This window comes from Gambusia affinis, linkage group LG18, assembly GCF_019740435.1.
Source record: "Gambusia affinis linkage group LG18, SWU_Gaff_1.0, whole genome shotgun sequence".
NCBI classification, from domain to species: Eukaryota; Metazoa; Chordata; class Actinopteri; order Cyprinodontiformes; family Poeciliidae; genus Gambusia; species Gambusia affinis.
The window spans coordinates 20,100,960-20,114,730 of NC_057885.1; the positions used below are offsets into that span (position 1 = coordinate 20,100,960).

General features: G+C 37.8%; 1 protein-coding gene across 1 annotated transcript in view; it reads left to right on the top strand.

Moving 5' to 3' along the window:
- Positions 1-13,771, top strand: part of fgf11a (fibroblast growth factor 11a) — a 78,079-nt gene that overhangs the window by 34,984 nt on the left and 29,324 nt on the right. The window contains exon 2 of the mRNA XM_044098266.1: positions 2,796-2,906. Within this exon, the coding sequence (XP_043954201.1) occupies positions 2,796-2,906 (111 nt within the window). The remainder of the gene's footprint in view (positions 1-2,795; positions 2,907-13,771) is intronic.

The window sequence follows — 13,771 nt, forward strand, 5'->3', positions numbered from 1 at the left end:
TGTTTTATAATGATTTTATATTTGAATAATTTTAATTTGATCCTTAAAATACCAAAATGTCCAATTAACCTTACATTTTGATCCGTCTGATTATGAGATTATTAGATATCAAATGATTGATAATTTGATCAGTTATTCAGCTCTTGAGTCGACTTTTTACCAAATACTTTTTACTCTGGTGTAATTTCCTGAATGTCTACTTCTTACTTTTACTTGAGTAATTTTACTATGAAGTATTTCTACTCTTACTTGAGTGAAATTTTTGGATTTTCTTCCCACTGAATGAAAAACAAACATGTTTTAACCAAAAGTTCCCCAGACTCAGACACACACCTGCAGTTTGTGTTAAGGTTTATAATGAAAGAAACTGATTTGGGAACATTTATTTTTCCTGATTTTGTTATTTTTTTTGTTGTTTTTGTCATTTTGATCCTTAAATACAAAATTTCCACTTAACTTCATATTTTTGTCCACCTGATTGCGTAATAGTTTAAATATTAAATACTGATATTTAATATTTAGTATCAAAATATTAAATATTGATATTAAATCTCAGCACTTGAGTAGAGTTTTACCAAATACTTTTTTACTCTTATTTGAATAAAAACATTTTGGAAGTCATGCTGCTCTTATTTGAGTATATTTTTCAATCCTCTATCCACCTCTTATTCATACTTTTAGGAGGTGCGAGTAGTTTTGTCAGTAAAACGTGTCTCAGACGTTGCGTGTTAAATCTGCAGGCTGCTGATGTCGTTGTGTGCAGGAAGTATTTCCTCTGTTTGAAATGCAGCTGCAGAGACTCGCTAAAGGTCAGCGCTGCGTGTTTGCTGCTCAGATCCTTCGTGGCCAGCAGATGCACATGGCTCGCTGTGTGGCACGGAGCTTAATTTGAGATTAACACGTAACAGATTACCACACTGACCTTCTGTGTCTAGTCAGCTGGCGATGGATGGATGGATGGATGGATGGATGGATGGATGGATGGATGGATGGATGGATGGATGGATGGATGGATGGATGGATGGATGGATGGATGGATGGATGGATGGATGGATGGATGGATGGATGGATGGATGGATGGATGGATGGATGGATGGATGGATGGAGTCGGGTTCAGTATGGAAGTGCGGATTAAACAGAGGAAATCTTCAGTAAATCCATAACATGATGGTTATGAATATAAAATAAAATCAACCTGAATTTCACTATTTCCTGTTGGAAACATCTGTCCTCTGTGATTTTAGTGATCATCAAGGTGTTTTTGGCAAATCTGATTGTTTCAAGTGTATTTTATAAACACGTGGCATTACATATTAATAAACATTTACATGCAAATACATCAGATTTTAGCCAACTGGTTAAAACTGGTGTATATGATTAAGTATACAAATACAATAAAAAAGAAGCCTCAGACTACTGCTCAAGGAAATTAAACAGTTGTTTACAATATGTAGTCTATAATGTTTCAGTATTATTGACCTTACATTGATAAGTAGGTTGACTAGAGTTAGCATAATGGCTCTAAAGAGTTGTATACAGTTAAAGCTACGCTAGGCTAAACAAGCTATTCATGTGACTGCAAAACTCAGCCTGTGCCCAAACAAATCTACTGCATAGTTTTCACTAAACAGATCCATCTGTTTTTGTTTTGTGGTTTTTTGCAGTAAATAAATAGTTTTGTCATTCCAGTTTTGCCCCATCGTTTATTGTAACATGAAGTTGCAATTTTAGTGTGCAAAAACAGAAGAAATCTGTGGAAAAAAAAAAAAAAAAAAAAAAACATTCCAAAACACAGAGACTTTGTTTGCTTGTACGAGTTGAAAAGTTTAAATGAGCAGATTTTCCAGGTTGTATCTTTCTTTAGTCCTCATGCACTAAAATATCCTTTCTGTCAATTGAGGGCAAACTGTCAGCTGCCCCCACACTCCTCCATCCTCCTTCATATTTGATGAGATTCATTAAATGTTTATTGTGGACACACTTCACCACCCTGACATTTCGTATGATCCTCCATCTGCTCCTCCTCAGCACTTCTGAGCCTGAAGAAAAACTCATGCTAGCTCAAACAAGCCAGGTGCTAATTGTTAGCATTTCAGTTAGCAAATAATAAACAAACTATAAACTGAATATTAACCTTTTACTGCAATCTTTTAATACAACTATATTTATCAAGTGAAAACTGCTTTTTGGGTAAAAATATTTACAGTGGGGCAAAAAAGTATTTAGAAGTATTTAAAAATCAGACAATGTGATTTTCTGGATTTTTTTTTTCCTTTTGTCTCTCATAGTTGAGGTATATCTATGATGAAAATTACAGGCCTCTCTCATCTTTTTAAGTGGGAGAACTTGCACAATTGGTGGGCTGACTAAATACTTTTTTGCCCCACTGTAACTTTCAAAACAATGTTTAGCTACCATAATTTATATGCTATTTTAAGCTAATGTAGAATTTGCTACACCTCATGCAGACCAAAGCTAGTTTTAGTTTTAGTAGTGATAAATGAAAGTCTTGCTCCAGTACGTTTCTTTAGTTTTCCATCTAGCAACACATTTATTTTGTGCTTCCTGTGGTTTGAAATAAACAAGCTAAGCTAAAGAAGAAAGCTAAACACAAATAAATCCCTTTCCATCTAAACATTTAACCTTGTAAATTGTAAGAATTGCTTCTTGTTTAGTCAGTGTCTGGGGTCTAGGCTCTGGCCATTTGCTCTGATAAATGCCACCTGACAAGTGTGTGTGAATGTGTGTGTTCCTGGAGGCTAACATGTGCTGTTAACACTGTGTTTGCTCTGCAGAGCCCCAGCTGAAGGGCATCGTCACACGACTCTACTGCAGACACGGATTCTACCTCCAGATGCTGCCGGATGGCACCATGGAAGGCACAAAGGACGAAAGCAGCTCCTTTTGTGAGTCAGAGAGCATTTTATTTCATTTTGTGATGATAGATTTCACATTTTACACTGCTCCAAAAGATATTAAACTTGACAACTTTTACTGTAAATTCAGTGTTGAATGAATTAGAGCATCTTTGCTTGGTTAAAATCAGTAGCTATAATAACATTGTTATGATGTACACTGCAAAAAACACAAAATACATATCAGGTATTTTGGTCTAGTTTCAAGTCCAAATGTCTTAGCACACTGGAAATAACTAACAAGTAACTTTTCACCAAGAAACATATCATTAATTCCATAATATTGCAAAAAAAGAAAAAAGGATGATATTTGTACACTGTTTATTTTCTGTAGATATATTTAAGTTCCTGCCATTCCTTTTGTCCGTCACTTGTCTAGATGTACTTGTTTATTGGAATTATTGAACTGAAAATGAGTTCAAACACTGCAAAACATAAATTCTTACCAAGTTTTTTTTGGTCTTCTTTCTAAAGCAAATATCTTAGTACACTGTAAATAAAACTAAACTAACTTACAAGTAACTTTTCAGCAAGATATAGGAGCTTGTTTTAAGACAATAATTGTATGCTATGCTAAATAATTACCAGCATTTAAAAAACATTCAATAATGATACTATCTGGGATAAAACCTAAACATTTTTCCTTTTATTTTCACCTTCAGTTTCCATAGAAACACATCATCGGCCCGCTGTGGGTCGCCTCCTCTGTGATTACTGACTAAATCCGCCGGATCCCAGACTCCAGGAATCCCTTCAGGGCTCCCTCACAGATCAATAATATATTATACAATATCCCTGGTGTGGCAACACAGCAGGTTTTTTCTGTCAAAACAACAGTTTAGGTGGAAAACATCTAGTCGGCACAATTTCAGATTTACAACCTACAGCGGGTGGGGAAAAAGAGAAATCACAGTTTGAAGCTCGTACATTTCATCGTTTTTTTTATTGAGATGTCAGAATGTGGCAGCTGAGGTGTTTCCAAACACAGAACCCAAACATTTGTCCTGAAGCTGGGCAAGGTTCCTGTAGCGTCTTCATTTGGGTTTTGACGAGTAAAACAAGCTACCAGCCTGGTGAGAGGAGAAAACATCTCTTTGAGACTTTAGCGAAAGAGCAGCAGAGATAGGAATGTGATCAGCAGGGCCTGCTCAAGCCTTTTTGGGGCCCTAAGCAGATCTTCATTTGGCCCCCCCCCCCCAATACCAACATGTCAGATACTTCATCATTAAACTACTCTAACATAACTGCTGTCATTAGCATAATTTATAATTAGCTTACATCATCCTGATGCTATTATAGCTGTTGATTTTAACCTGACAGGAACAGCAAATTAAACAAAATATTTTAATCTTAAGTGTGTTACATTTTTTTTAACTATATGAAAGTAACATCGACTAAAAAATACAAAATTTACAGTAAACAAATTAATAAGTTTAATGTCTTATATTTCCCAAACAGCAGGAAGAGATTAACCTTAATATGTACCAACTATGAAAATAATGTCAAAATCGTTTTTCTATATGTAGTAGCACTTAGTCAGTTTTATTCAATATTATTCAAACTATATGCATTTTGATATCACACTAGCTTTTTGTTATTGGGGGCCCCCTGGTGATGTGGGGGCCCTAAGCATCCCCTTAACTCTCATGTGCCTTGGGCCGGCCCTGGTGATCCAGAGTTGCCAGATTTGACTGACAGTTTCAAGCTCAAAAATGAAATAAAACCCAAAAGCTGATACAAAAAACAAACTAGCTCAAAACTCAACCTGTAATGAAATGTATGACATGTAAATATGTATATCTGATATTGTGTCCCATATTTCATCAACTGCACTCAGATTTGTGAAAATTAAAAACTTTTTTGGCCGTTTTTTATTATAAACTGATTGGAACCAAATCCCACTGAGACTGTTAAGGTTTTTTGTGCCGATTTTTACTTTTAAATCATGATGCTGCACTGTATTATCATTGGTTAACTAAGTCAACCATTGATTAATCATTGATGATGTCACTTTGGATAGAGTCTATAGATTTCAAAATAAATTTACAAATAAGATAAATGCAATACTATCATGTTTATTTGATATTTTGAATATCTAAAACAGAAACAGGAGGCATGTACTTGACATGAAAAAAGTAACCCTTTATATGTAAACTTAAAGCTCTACATCACATTACTGACCTTTTAATACTGAGAAAATCAAGACTACCTTCCCATCTTTTTTTAAAAGCATAAAATTTCACATTGAGATCATTTCTCGGGTCTTTCTACTACAATAACTTCAGAAATTACGTTTTTCCACAGCAACCATCAGTGGGATAACACATGATTTTATTAAAAGTTGTGTTGTGTCTTCTGCCGCGCAATCACAACTATTTCTAAAGAAACCTGCCAAATGTTGTGAAAAGCAGCCCAAATTTTAACAACTTGTTGTTTTTTTTTCTTTATCCAGCCAAATGTTTTCAAAATCAGCCCAATTGGGCGGAAACCTGCCCAACCTGGCAACGCCGACCACGTCCAGAAAGCTCAGATTATTCCCGCTTTTATGTAATCGCACACCTACGCTCAGCGGCTGAACTTTAAACAGTCTCATGTCCAATGTGAAATATTCATCACGTAATACCGCAGGGCACATCCGAAGGCGAGCGTGGCTCATTTCCCAGACAGGTGTAAAGATTGTTGTTGTGTAACGCCGCTTCGCTCCTCATGTGGCGGCGCGTCGAACATCAGTCAGCGGAGGTCACCCCCGCATTCGCCGGCTCGTTTTATAACGGCTGTAACTCCATCACACTCTTTTTTTTTTTTTTTTTTTACATTCTCAAGTCACAGCTCGGAAATTGTTCCCTTCCTGCCAGAGTCGGATTATTTAGTCGCTCACATCATTGGAAACCGGTATCAATCAGCAGCACAATCATCTACCTGACTGCACAGAGCATTAAAAGAGGAGGGGGAAATTGCTGTGTGAGCATGTTCTGCAGCGCTGAGTGGGATATGCATGAAAGAGACGGTGGAGACCTTCACTGTAAAAACGTTACTTTCACAGCAGACAGCCTTCTGTTGCAGCTGCAGCTCCTCCTCACTGTCATGTCTAAGACTTGGGGAGATTCCTGAGAATCAGCTGCTGCTAGCTTTGGTTTTCAGCAGCTCGTTTTATGGTTTTGATTTTATTCCACCTCATAAATGCGCTAACGTGGAGCCATCTTTACCTTTCTAATTGTTGAATCAGGAATCCTTTAAGATTTTTATTCCAATTTTGTGAGGTGTGTTAAAGGGGACTTATTATTCAAAAAAAATTTATTTTTATTTTTATGTTTTTGTGCTTTCTTTGTGCCTCTACTGCTTCTAAAAACAACCCTAAAAAACATTCAGTCGATTTAATGTTTTTTGGTGTCTGGAAAATGAGTTGTTTCAAAAACCTTTGGGAAGTAATCTACCAGTTTTAAACGAGCGGTTTTTATGTAAAATGGGCTGTTTTGAGCTTTTAAATTCAGAAATACTTTATTGATCCCAGATGGAAATGAAATGTTGTTGTAACACATATGAAATCAAATAACTCTTTAAAGATTTGAATTAATATGAGCTGCATCATGTCATAATGTTATTCGCTCATCAAACACTTACCTGAGTGTTGCCTTGTTTTTTCATGCATGTTTGAGAAATATTTTAATCTCCATTCAGCTGTACAAAACGTCTAGGTGGACCTAGCCCCACCTTCAAGGCACAGCTCCTCCTCAAAACTTCAGCCTCACAGAGCAGCTGCTACTCACCCACTCAGTTCCTTCAGACTAGCCACCAGCAATTAGCAACGCCTGGTAGCTCTGAGTTCATTATATTAGCTATTTCTCAGTGAGACGTTGTTAAAAATGTTGCTAAAGGCTTAATACAAAACATTATTGTGATGACGTGCTGAAATCGGAGTGACGGAAACAGCTTCTTAAAGAGACAGAAGCCCAATTTCAAGGCGTTAAATTGCATTAAATTTTATCAAAGTAAAATTTATTTGATATACAGCAATTTTATAAGATACTGCATTGTATCTTCAGACTCTGTGGGGAAAATGTGAGTTATGAGGTAAAAGACTGCCAACTCATTGGTCAGCATTTGGTTGCCATGGAGACGTAACTCGGATTGGAGAAGAGTCATTAACCAAGAAGCATCTCCAAAACACAGCTTTATCAGTAATATACGACTTTACTGATATCCTACTGATATGTCTGTTACAATAACAAACTTTTTAGATAATAAATTGTCCCAGAAATTATCGCGATAAACGATAATAATGTTGTTTTGATACCACTTTCAATGATCGTGAAAGTGGTATCAAATAATGCAAGTTTGACCCCTCAAAGACTAATAAACTTTAATTTTGTCCTGAAGAAATTTAAAAATATCCAGAAAAGATAAACACAATTATTGAAAAGAAAATTATTGAGCTCATTTTAATTTATCAAGTGATTCATTGCTTATTGAGTCAGACTTGTGAAGCATAGTCCTCTGTGTTTTTGATTCATTTTTAATGATAACAAGCTTCTACTTCTTGTTGGGGACTTGGTCTCCTGAGAGAGTGACCCACTTCAGCCAGAATTAAGGGTAAGGTAATTAAAGTTAAAAAAATAAATCTGTCAACTGTTTTCTAAGTAAAAGGAAGAACTCTCCCTCTCCCTCTCCTCTCCTCTCCTCACCTCATTTTTCTTTTCACTCTGTTACATAACAGCCTAAAGGAACCAGGAGCAGGGAGAGGAGGATGAGGAGGAGGGTGGCAGCTCCTCTGACCTCCCAACAGAGGGGGAGACGCAGTGATTGAGGAGCCATCAGCTCCATGCCAGCTGCTGCATCTCCTCCTTCTTTTCCTCTCTGTCATCCTCACATTTGTTTTTTTACATTTCTCCGTCTCTTCCCCTGCCAGCTCATCTTGTCTCGCTGACTCGTCTTTCTACAGCAGGTCGCCTTCCTTTATTTCTTTCTCTCTTCCCTCCTGTTTGATCCTCTTGTTCTTTTGTTTTCGTCCCCCGTCTCACTTTGTGCTTTAACACGGAGCCACTTTCAGCTTTGTGACAACTATCACCTAGTTAGGGAAGCCCTAGGGGAACTTCCATAAAAGAAGAAGAAGTGATAAAACTAAAGCAGCTCCTGTCTCTCTTTTTTTGTTTCATTAGATCCCCTCAGGGCTTTGGCTGCTTCCTTTTTTCCGCCTCACCTACCGGTTCTCTTTGGTCCAGATAACGGAGAGGTTGGACCTGGACAAGAAGAGAATGAGTCAGTCCCCTTTGTGGACTAAATTTTCTTTCAACTTTAATCAGGATCTTTCTACCTTTTTTAAAATTACATGCTGATTTATTGCCACAATTAGTGAAGGAATCAACAAACAATCAACTGACGTTATAAAATTTTATTTGTAATCAGTGAACCAACAGTATTGATAGTGGTTGGCTATCACAGCCACCCATGAAATCCATCAAAATTTACATTAGGACAATATGTCTGAAAAACGTATCACGATACAAGAATTTTATCAGTCAATATCGATAATTATCGATTAGTGTTTTGTTTTAACTATATGAAATGCTGCCAAACTGCTGGTGTGATTGTTCTGGTTTTATACAAAGTTTTCACTTCAAACCATTGTGTTTTGTTTTAAGCAGTTATGAGGCGAAACCTTAAACTGCTGCTGCACCAGTTACTCAAGAGGTTGTTGCTAGGTAACTAAAGAATGAGTGGGTTGCTAGGTAACCAAAGAGTCTGTGAGTTAGTGAATTGCACCAACATTTCTTAGCTAACCGTGAGAGGTGGAGCAGGTAAAGTCTTTCCTCTAAGTTCAGTGAAATTATTTTTAATGGATTTTGATCATACATCTATATATTACGCTATATATGTTGTTATCAATTTATTGTCCAGCCCTAATGTAAAACAGAGTTCATGCGTGGCCTATACACATAAAATTGTTTATTAGTTTTCCTTGATTTCTGGCTTGGTGTGGACTAGGCCTTGATCTATCTTCAGTCAGAGCTTGATATTCCCCCTAATTGGAGGCGAGAGAGGAAAACTGCTCTGTGGGAGAACAGCGGACCTCCAGAAGGAAAAAAAAAAGCAAAGAAGTGTGGTATATGAAGCAGAAAAAGAAAGAGAACAATCACAATATGAGGCGAGAATAGCAGTCAAATACGAGGGAGTAATAAAGAGACGTGCAGGAAAGGCTGCAGGGCAAAACTGGGACAAAGATGAATGGATGGGAATAAAAAGTACTGGTTTCACACGACAGGGAACGGCAAGGGGCAGGAAAAATGGAACGGCATACATAAAATAATACAACATGTTGAGTTAGGAAGTAGGCTGCTAATTCATGAAGGGAAGGATGGACAGAGCGCCATGGAAACCAGATATGACCTTTAAACTCTGGTGTTTTAGACAGAAATGAGCAAACAGAGCCTTCCAGTCCAGACGACTCTTTATTTCTCCTTCCTTATTAGTTCAGGTGTCATTTTTACTGATCCCAGCGATCCGGGCTCTCCGCCAAACACTCAACTTCATTTTCTCACTTCCTTACTGGAATCAGGATGCAAATTAAATATCATAAATATTAATTAATGTTATAAAAATAATAGACATACTGGTGGAATAGCGTCCTCTGGTTAGACAGTTAGTTTTATTTATTGGTTTCATGCCTGCAGGGGGGTTTCCTGTCTGATCCACCAATAATAATAAAAGATGGAGAATCTGGTGATGGAGGCACAGAGATGCTTTGGTCCTGACCCGGCTGGACTTCTAGATCAGTTTTTAGGGTCTACTTCAAGTAAGGTTTGGGTTCTGTCCCAGTTTATAAACAGTCTGGAAAAGTTTGGAATTTGATTTGAGTGTTTTCAAGGTCAAGATCCTGATGAAAAATGTAAATTATTAAAGAATTGTGGAAAGCTGAAGCTCAATTATCTGTTTGCTGCTTAACACCAGAATACAAACTGAGTTTCATTTTAACAATAATACACAGTAAAACCAACCATCCATCCATCATCCATCCATCATCCAACATCCATCCATCCATCATTCATCCAACCATCATCCACCCAATCATCCATCATCCATCCAACCAACCATCCACCCATCCATCATCCATCCAACCAACAATCCATCCAACCAACCATCAACCCATCCTCCAACCATCATCCATCCATCAATCCATCCATCCATCCATCCAACCATCCATCCATCCATTCACCCATCCATCCATCCATCCATTCACCCATCCATCCATCCATCCATTCACCCATCCATCCATCCATCCATCCATCCATCCATCCATGCACCCAACCATCCATCCATCCATCCATCCATCCATCCATGCACCCAACCATCCATCCATCCATCCATCCATCCATCCATCCATCCATCCATGCACCCAACATCCATCCATCCATCCATCCATCCATCCATCCATCCAACCATCCATCCATCCATCCATCCATCCAACCATCCATGCACCCAACCATCCATCCATCCATCCATCCATCCATCCATCCATCCATTCACCCATCCATCCATCCATCCATCCATCCATCCATCCATCCAACCATCCATCCATCCATCCATTCACCCATCCATCCATTCACCCATCCATCCATCCATCCATCCATCCATCCATCCATCCATACACCCATCCATCCATTCACCCATCCATCCATTCACCCATCCATCCATCCATCCATCCATCCATTCACCCATCCATCCATCCATCCATCCATCCATCCATCCATCCATTCACCCATCCATCCATTCACCCATCCATCCATCCATCCATCCATCCATTCACCCATCCATCCATCCATCCATCATCCATCCATCCATCCATTCACCCATCCATCCATCCATCCATCCATCCATTCACCCATCCATCCATCCATCCATCATCCATCCATCCATCCATCCATGCACCCAACCATCCATCCATCCATCCATCTATTCACCCATCCATCCATCCATCCATCCATCCATCCATCCATCCATTCACCCATCCATCCATCCATCATCCATCCATCCATCCATCATCCATCCACCCATCCATCATCCATCCATCCATCCATCCATCATCCATCCATCATCCATCCACCCATCCATCCATCCATCCATCCATCCATCCATCCATCCATCCATCCATCCTAACTAACTAAAATGAAAGCTGTATAAATCATGTAAGCTACTGACTGCTCAGATAAACTCCACAGTAGCTGCTACTTTAGAGGAAATTTAAGCCATCTCTTAAAGATAACGAGTTAAAGGTCATTTTTCTGATGTGCTGACTCACCAGCCGCCTGGCCACTTCTAAAATCAACCATGCATCTCAATGAGCCCAATCAATGTGTTTTCAGCTCATTCCCAGAGCCTGAAAAATTGTGTCCAGACAAACATTGAATGAGAGCATTTAGATATCTATGTTGCTTTTTAGTCACAATGCTTTCAATCTGGACAGTTTCACACAAGAGGAAACGTCATAAACCTCCTTTTGGGATGTTTCCTCACATTACGGCAGGTTAAATCTGCAGCTCAGCGTTCAGATGTCCTGTCTGTCCTGCTGTGCTCAACCTTCTCACGTCCAATTTCTCCTTGTTCATTCATTATTCAGTTGATCTCAGGATTTAAATTGACTTGTGGGATTGATTTGGCAACACCTTCCCTTTCATTTCCATGCCCTGCTCCTCCATTTTCCCTCCCTCCAAAGGCTTTTGATTAAACTAGAAGTCTGCTTTGAGCTTTTAAGGAAAGCAGGTAATTCAAATGCAAGGACAGATGAGAAAAAGCTTAAAAAGAGTTACAGTTATGAGAACCATGTGATAAGTACATTTCTTTTTATTGGGGTAAGAAAATATCTCTTATAATATGTAGTGAAAATTGAGTTATGATGGTCATTTATTGTATGGGTAATAAAATTTTAATGAATCGTGACGTAAGCAGGGGTTTTCTTGCAATTTTGGGGTAATTTAAATACAGTATTTCATACTGAGCTCGTGACATTTATGTCTTAAATACACTAGTATTTTGTGTTAAAATCCAACAAATTGTAAGTTTGACTTAGCAACAAAATCCCATTTAAGTAAGGAGTTTCATTTAGGAACTGTAAGCTAGTCAGCTGTAGATGCTAAAGTCTGTTTGGGGGGGAAGATAATTGTCTCTTTTCTTTACCGATCTGAAAACATATTCTTTGGTTTGGAGAAGTTACAATCTAATCTGCTTGAATAAGAAAAAAGGTTGTCAATTACTCCTGTCTTGTAATCTTACAATTTTACTTTTATTAAATAAATCAAGGTATCTCCAGATGGCAACAATAAGTCTTCCAAAATTAGACTTTGTCTCTTTACAATTTTGATTATAAAGTTATTTTTGAAAGAGTTGCACAAACCAAGTGTCAATTAGCTGAGGAAGAGTAAGTGTTTAATATTTGTTTACAAAACTGAGCAAGTTAGCTTCAGATGCTAACAGTAAAACATGTTTTAAACGACTAACGGTTTTCTTTGCAAGTTTAGACCCTAGCTTTAGCTTTGAAAGAGTTACAAAGCACAAGCACCTAATCTATTGAGAAGTAATGCTTTCTTTGGTGTTCATTTCTTAAACACTAAAGATCTGAAGCTAGTTAGCTTCATATGCTAACGGTAAAGTTGTGAGGACAAATTTCTCTCCTTTCTTTAAAAATGTGATTAAACAGATACTCAATAATCTAATTTACTTAAGAATTGTGGCTCTTGAAAAATAATGATTTCTAGAATTTTACTTAAAATAGTAAGCTAGTTAGCTTCAGAAGCTAGCAGTAAATCTGTTCTAAAGACAAATATTTTCTTCCTTTAAAGATTTTATTGTGTAGCTCTTTAGTTTGCAAAAGGTTCCTTCATGAATTGGTAAAAATTGTCTTAATAAATAATTCATTAATTTACATTTTACAACCATAAACTTGTTAGCTCTAGATGCTAATTAGTAACCTGTTGTATACATTCTGTTTTCCTTGTTCTTTGTATTCTTTCTGATGCATTTCTTTAGTTGGAAACAATTTGGTAAGAAATATGATCCATGCTTAGTGATTGTTCCTTCATTTTTACTTCATAAAAGAGGACGGCACAACAGTATCTTGTTACATGGGGATTTTTATGTGTTTGTGCACTTTGCTTTGTGAGGTCACCAAGTCGAAAGAGTAAGAGTGGGAGAGGACTGGAACAAAGTAAAAGGCGTTTGGTGTGTGTGTGTGTGTGTGAATTCCTGATCTATTTGTCATCCCGGCTGCACTCTTTGGTGACACCTTGTTCATTTGCTAAACCCGTTGTTTGAGATGCAGGGATCGATCGAGCAAATAGAAGAGCGGAGCCCTGGAGATCAAGAGAAGGAAGGTAGAGGGAGAAAAGGTGCAGGTCTGAGATTTATGGTCAGGTTTTATTACCAATATTTCAACCTTAAACCTGGGCACTCATCACTATCTGGGCTGACAGGCCTGTAGACTACAGGAAAACTTCACAAATGCCCTTACAAACATCACCAAATTTACCAACGTTAGCCTTAACGTTGACCTGAAGGTTTCTGTTAATGCAAACGTTCCTGCAGTTTGAATTGAAAACATTTCTTAAATTCAGAGCTGACAACTTCACTGGACAGTCTCATAACTCAACTTTCATCTGTAACCTTCCCAGAAGTTTTAGATTTACAGCTGATGAGGTTTTAACAACATAACTAAGTTTTCATTTACAGATGGATATTACAGACTCTTCCATTAGGGAGTAACTAAACTAATCGATAAAGTGCTTTCTGTTGATTAAGACCATGAAATGTGGAAGAGAGCTTCTGAAGAAATAGTCTTTCAAATTTCCCTTGAGTGTCGTTTTAAAAAT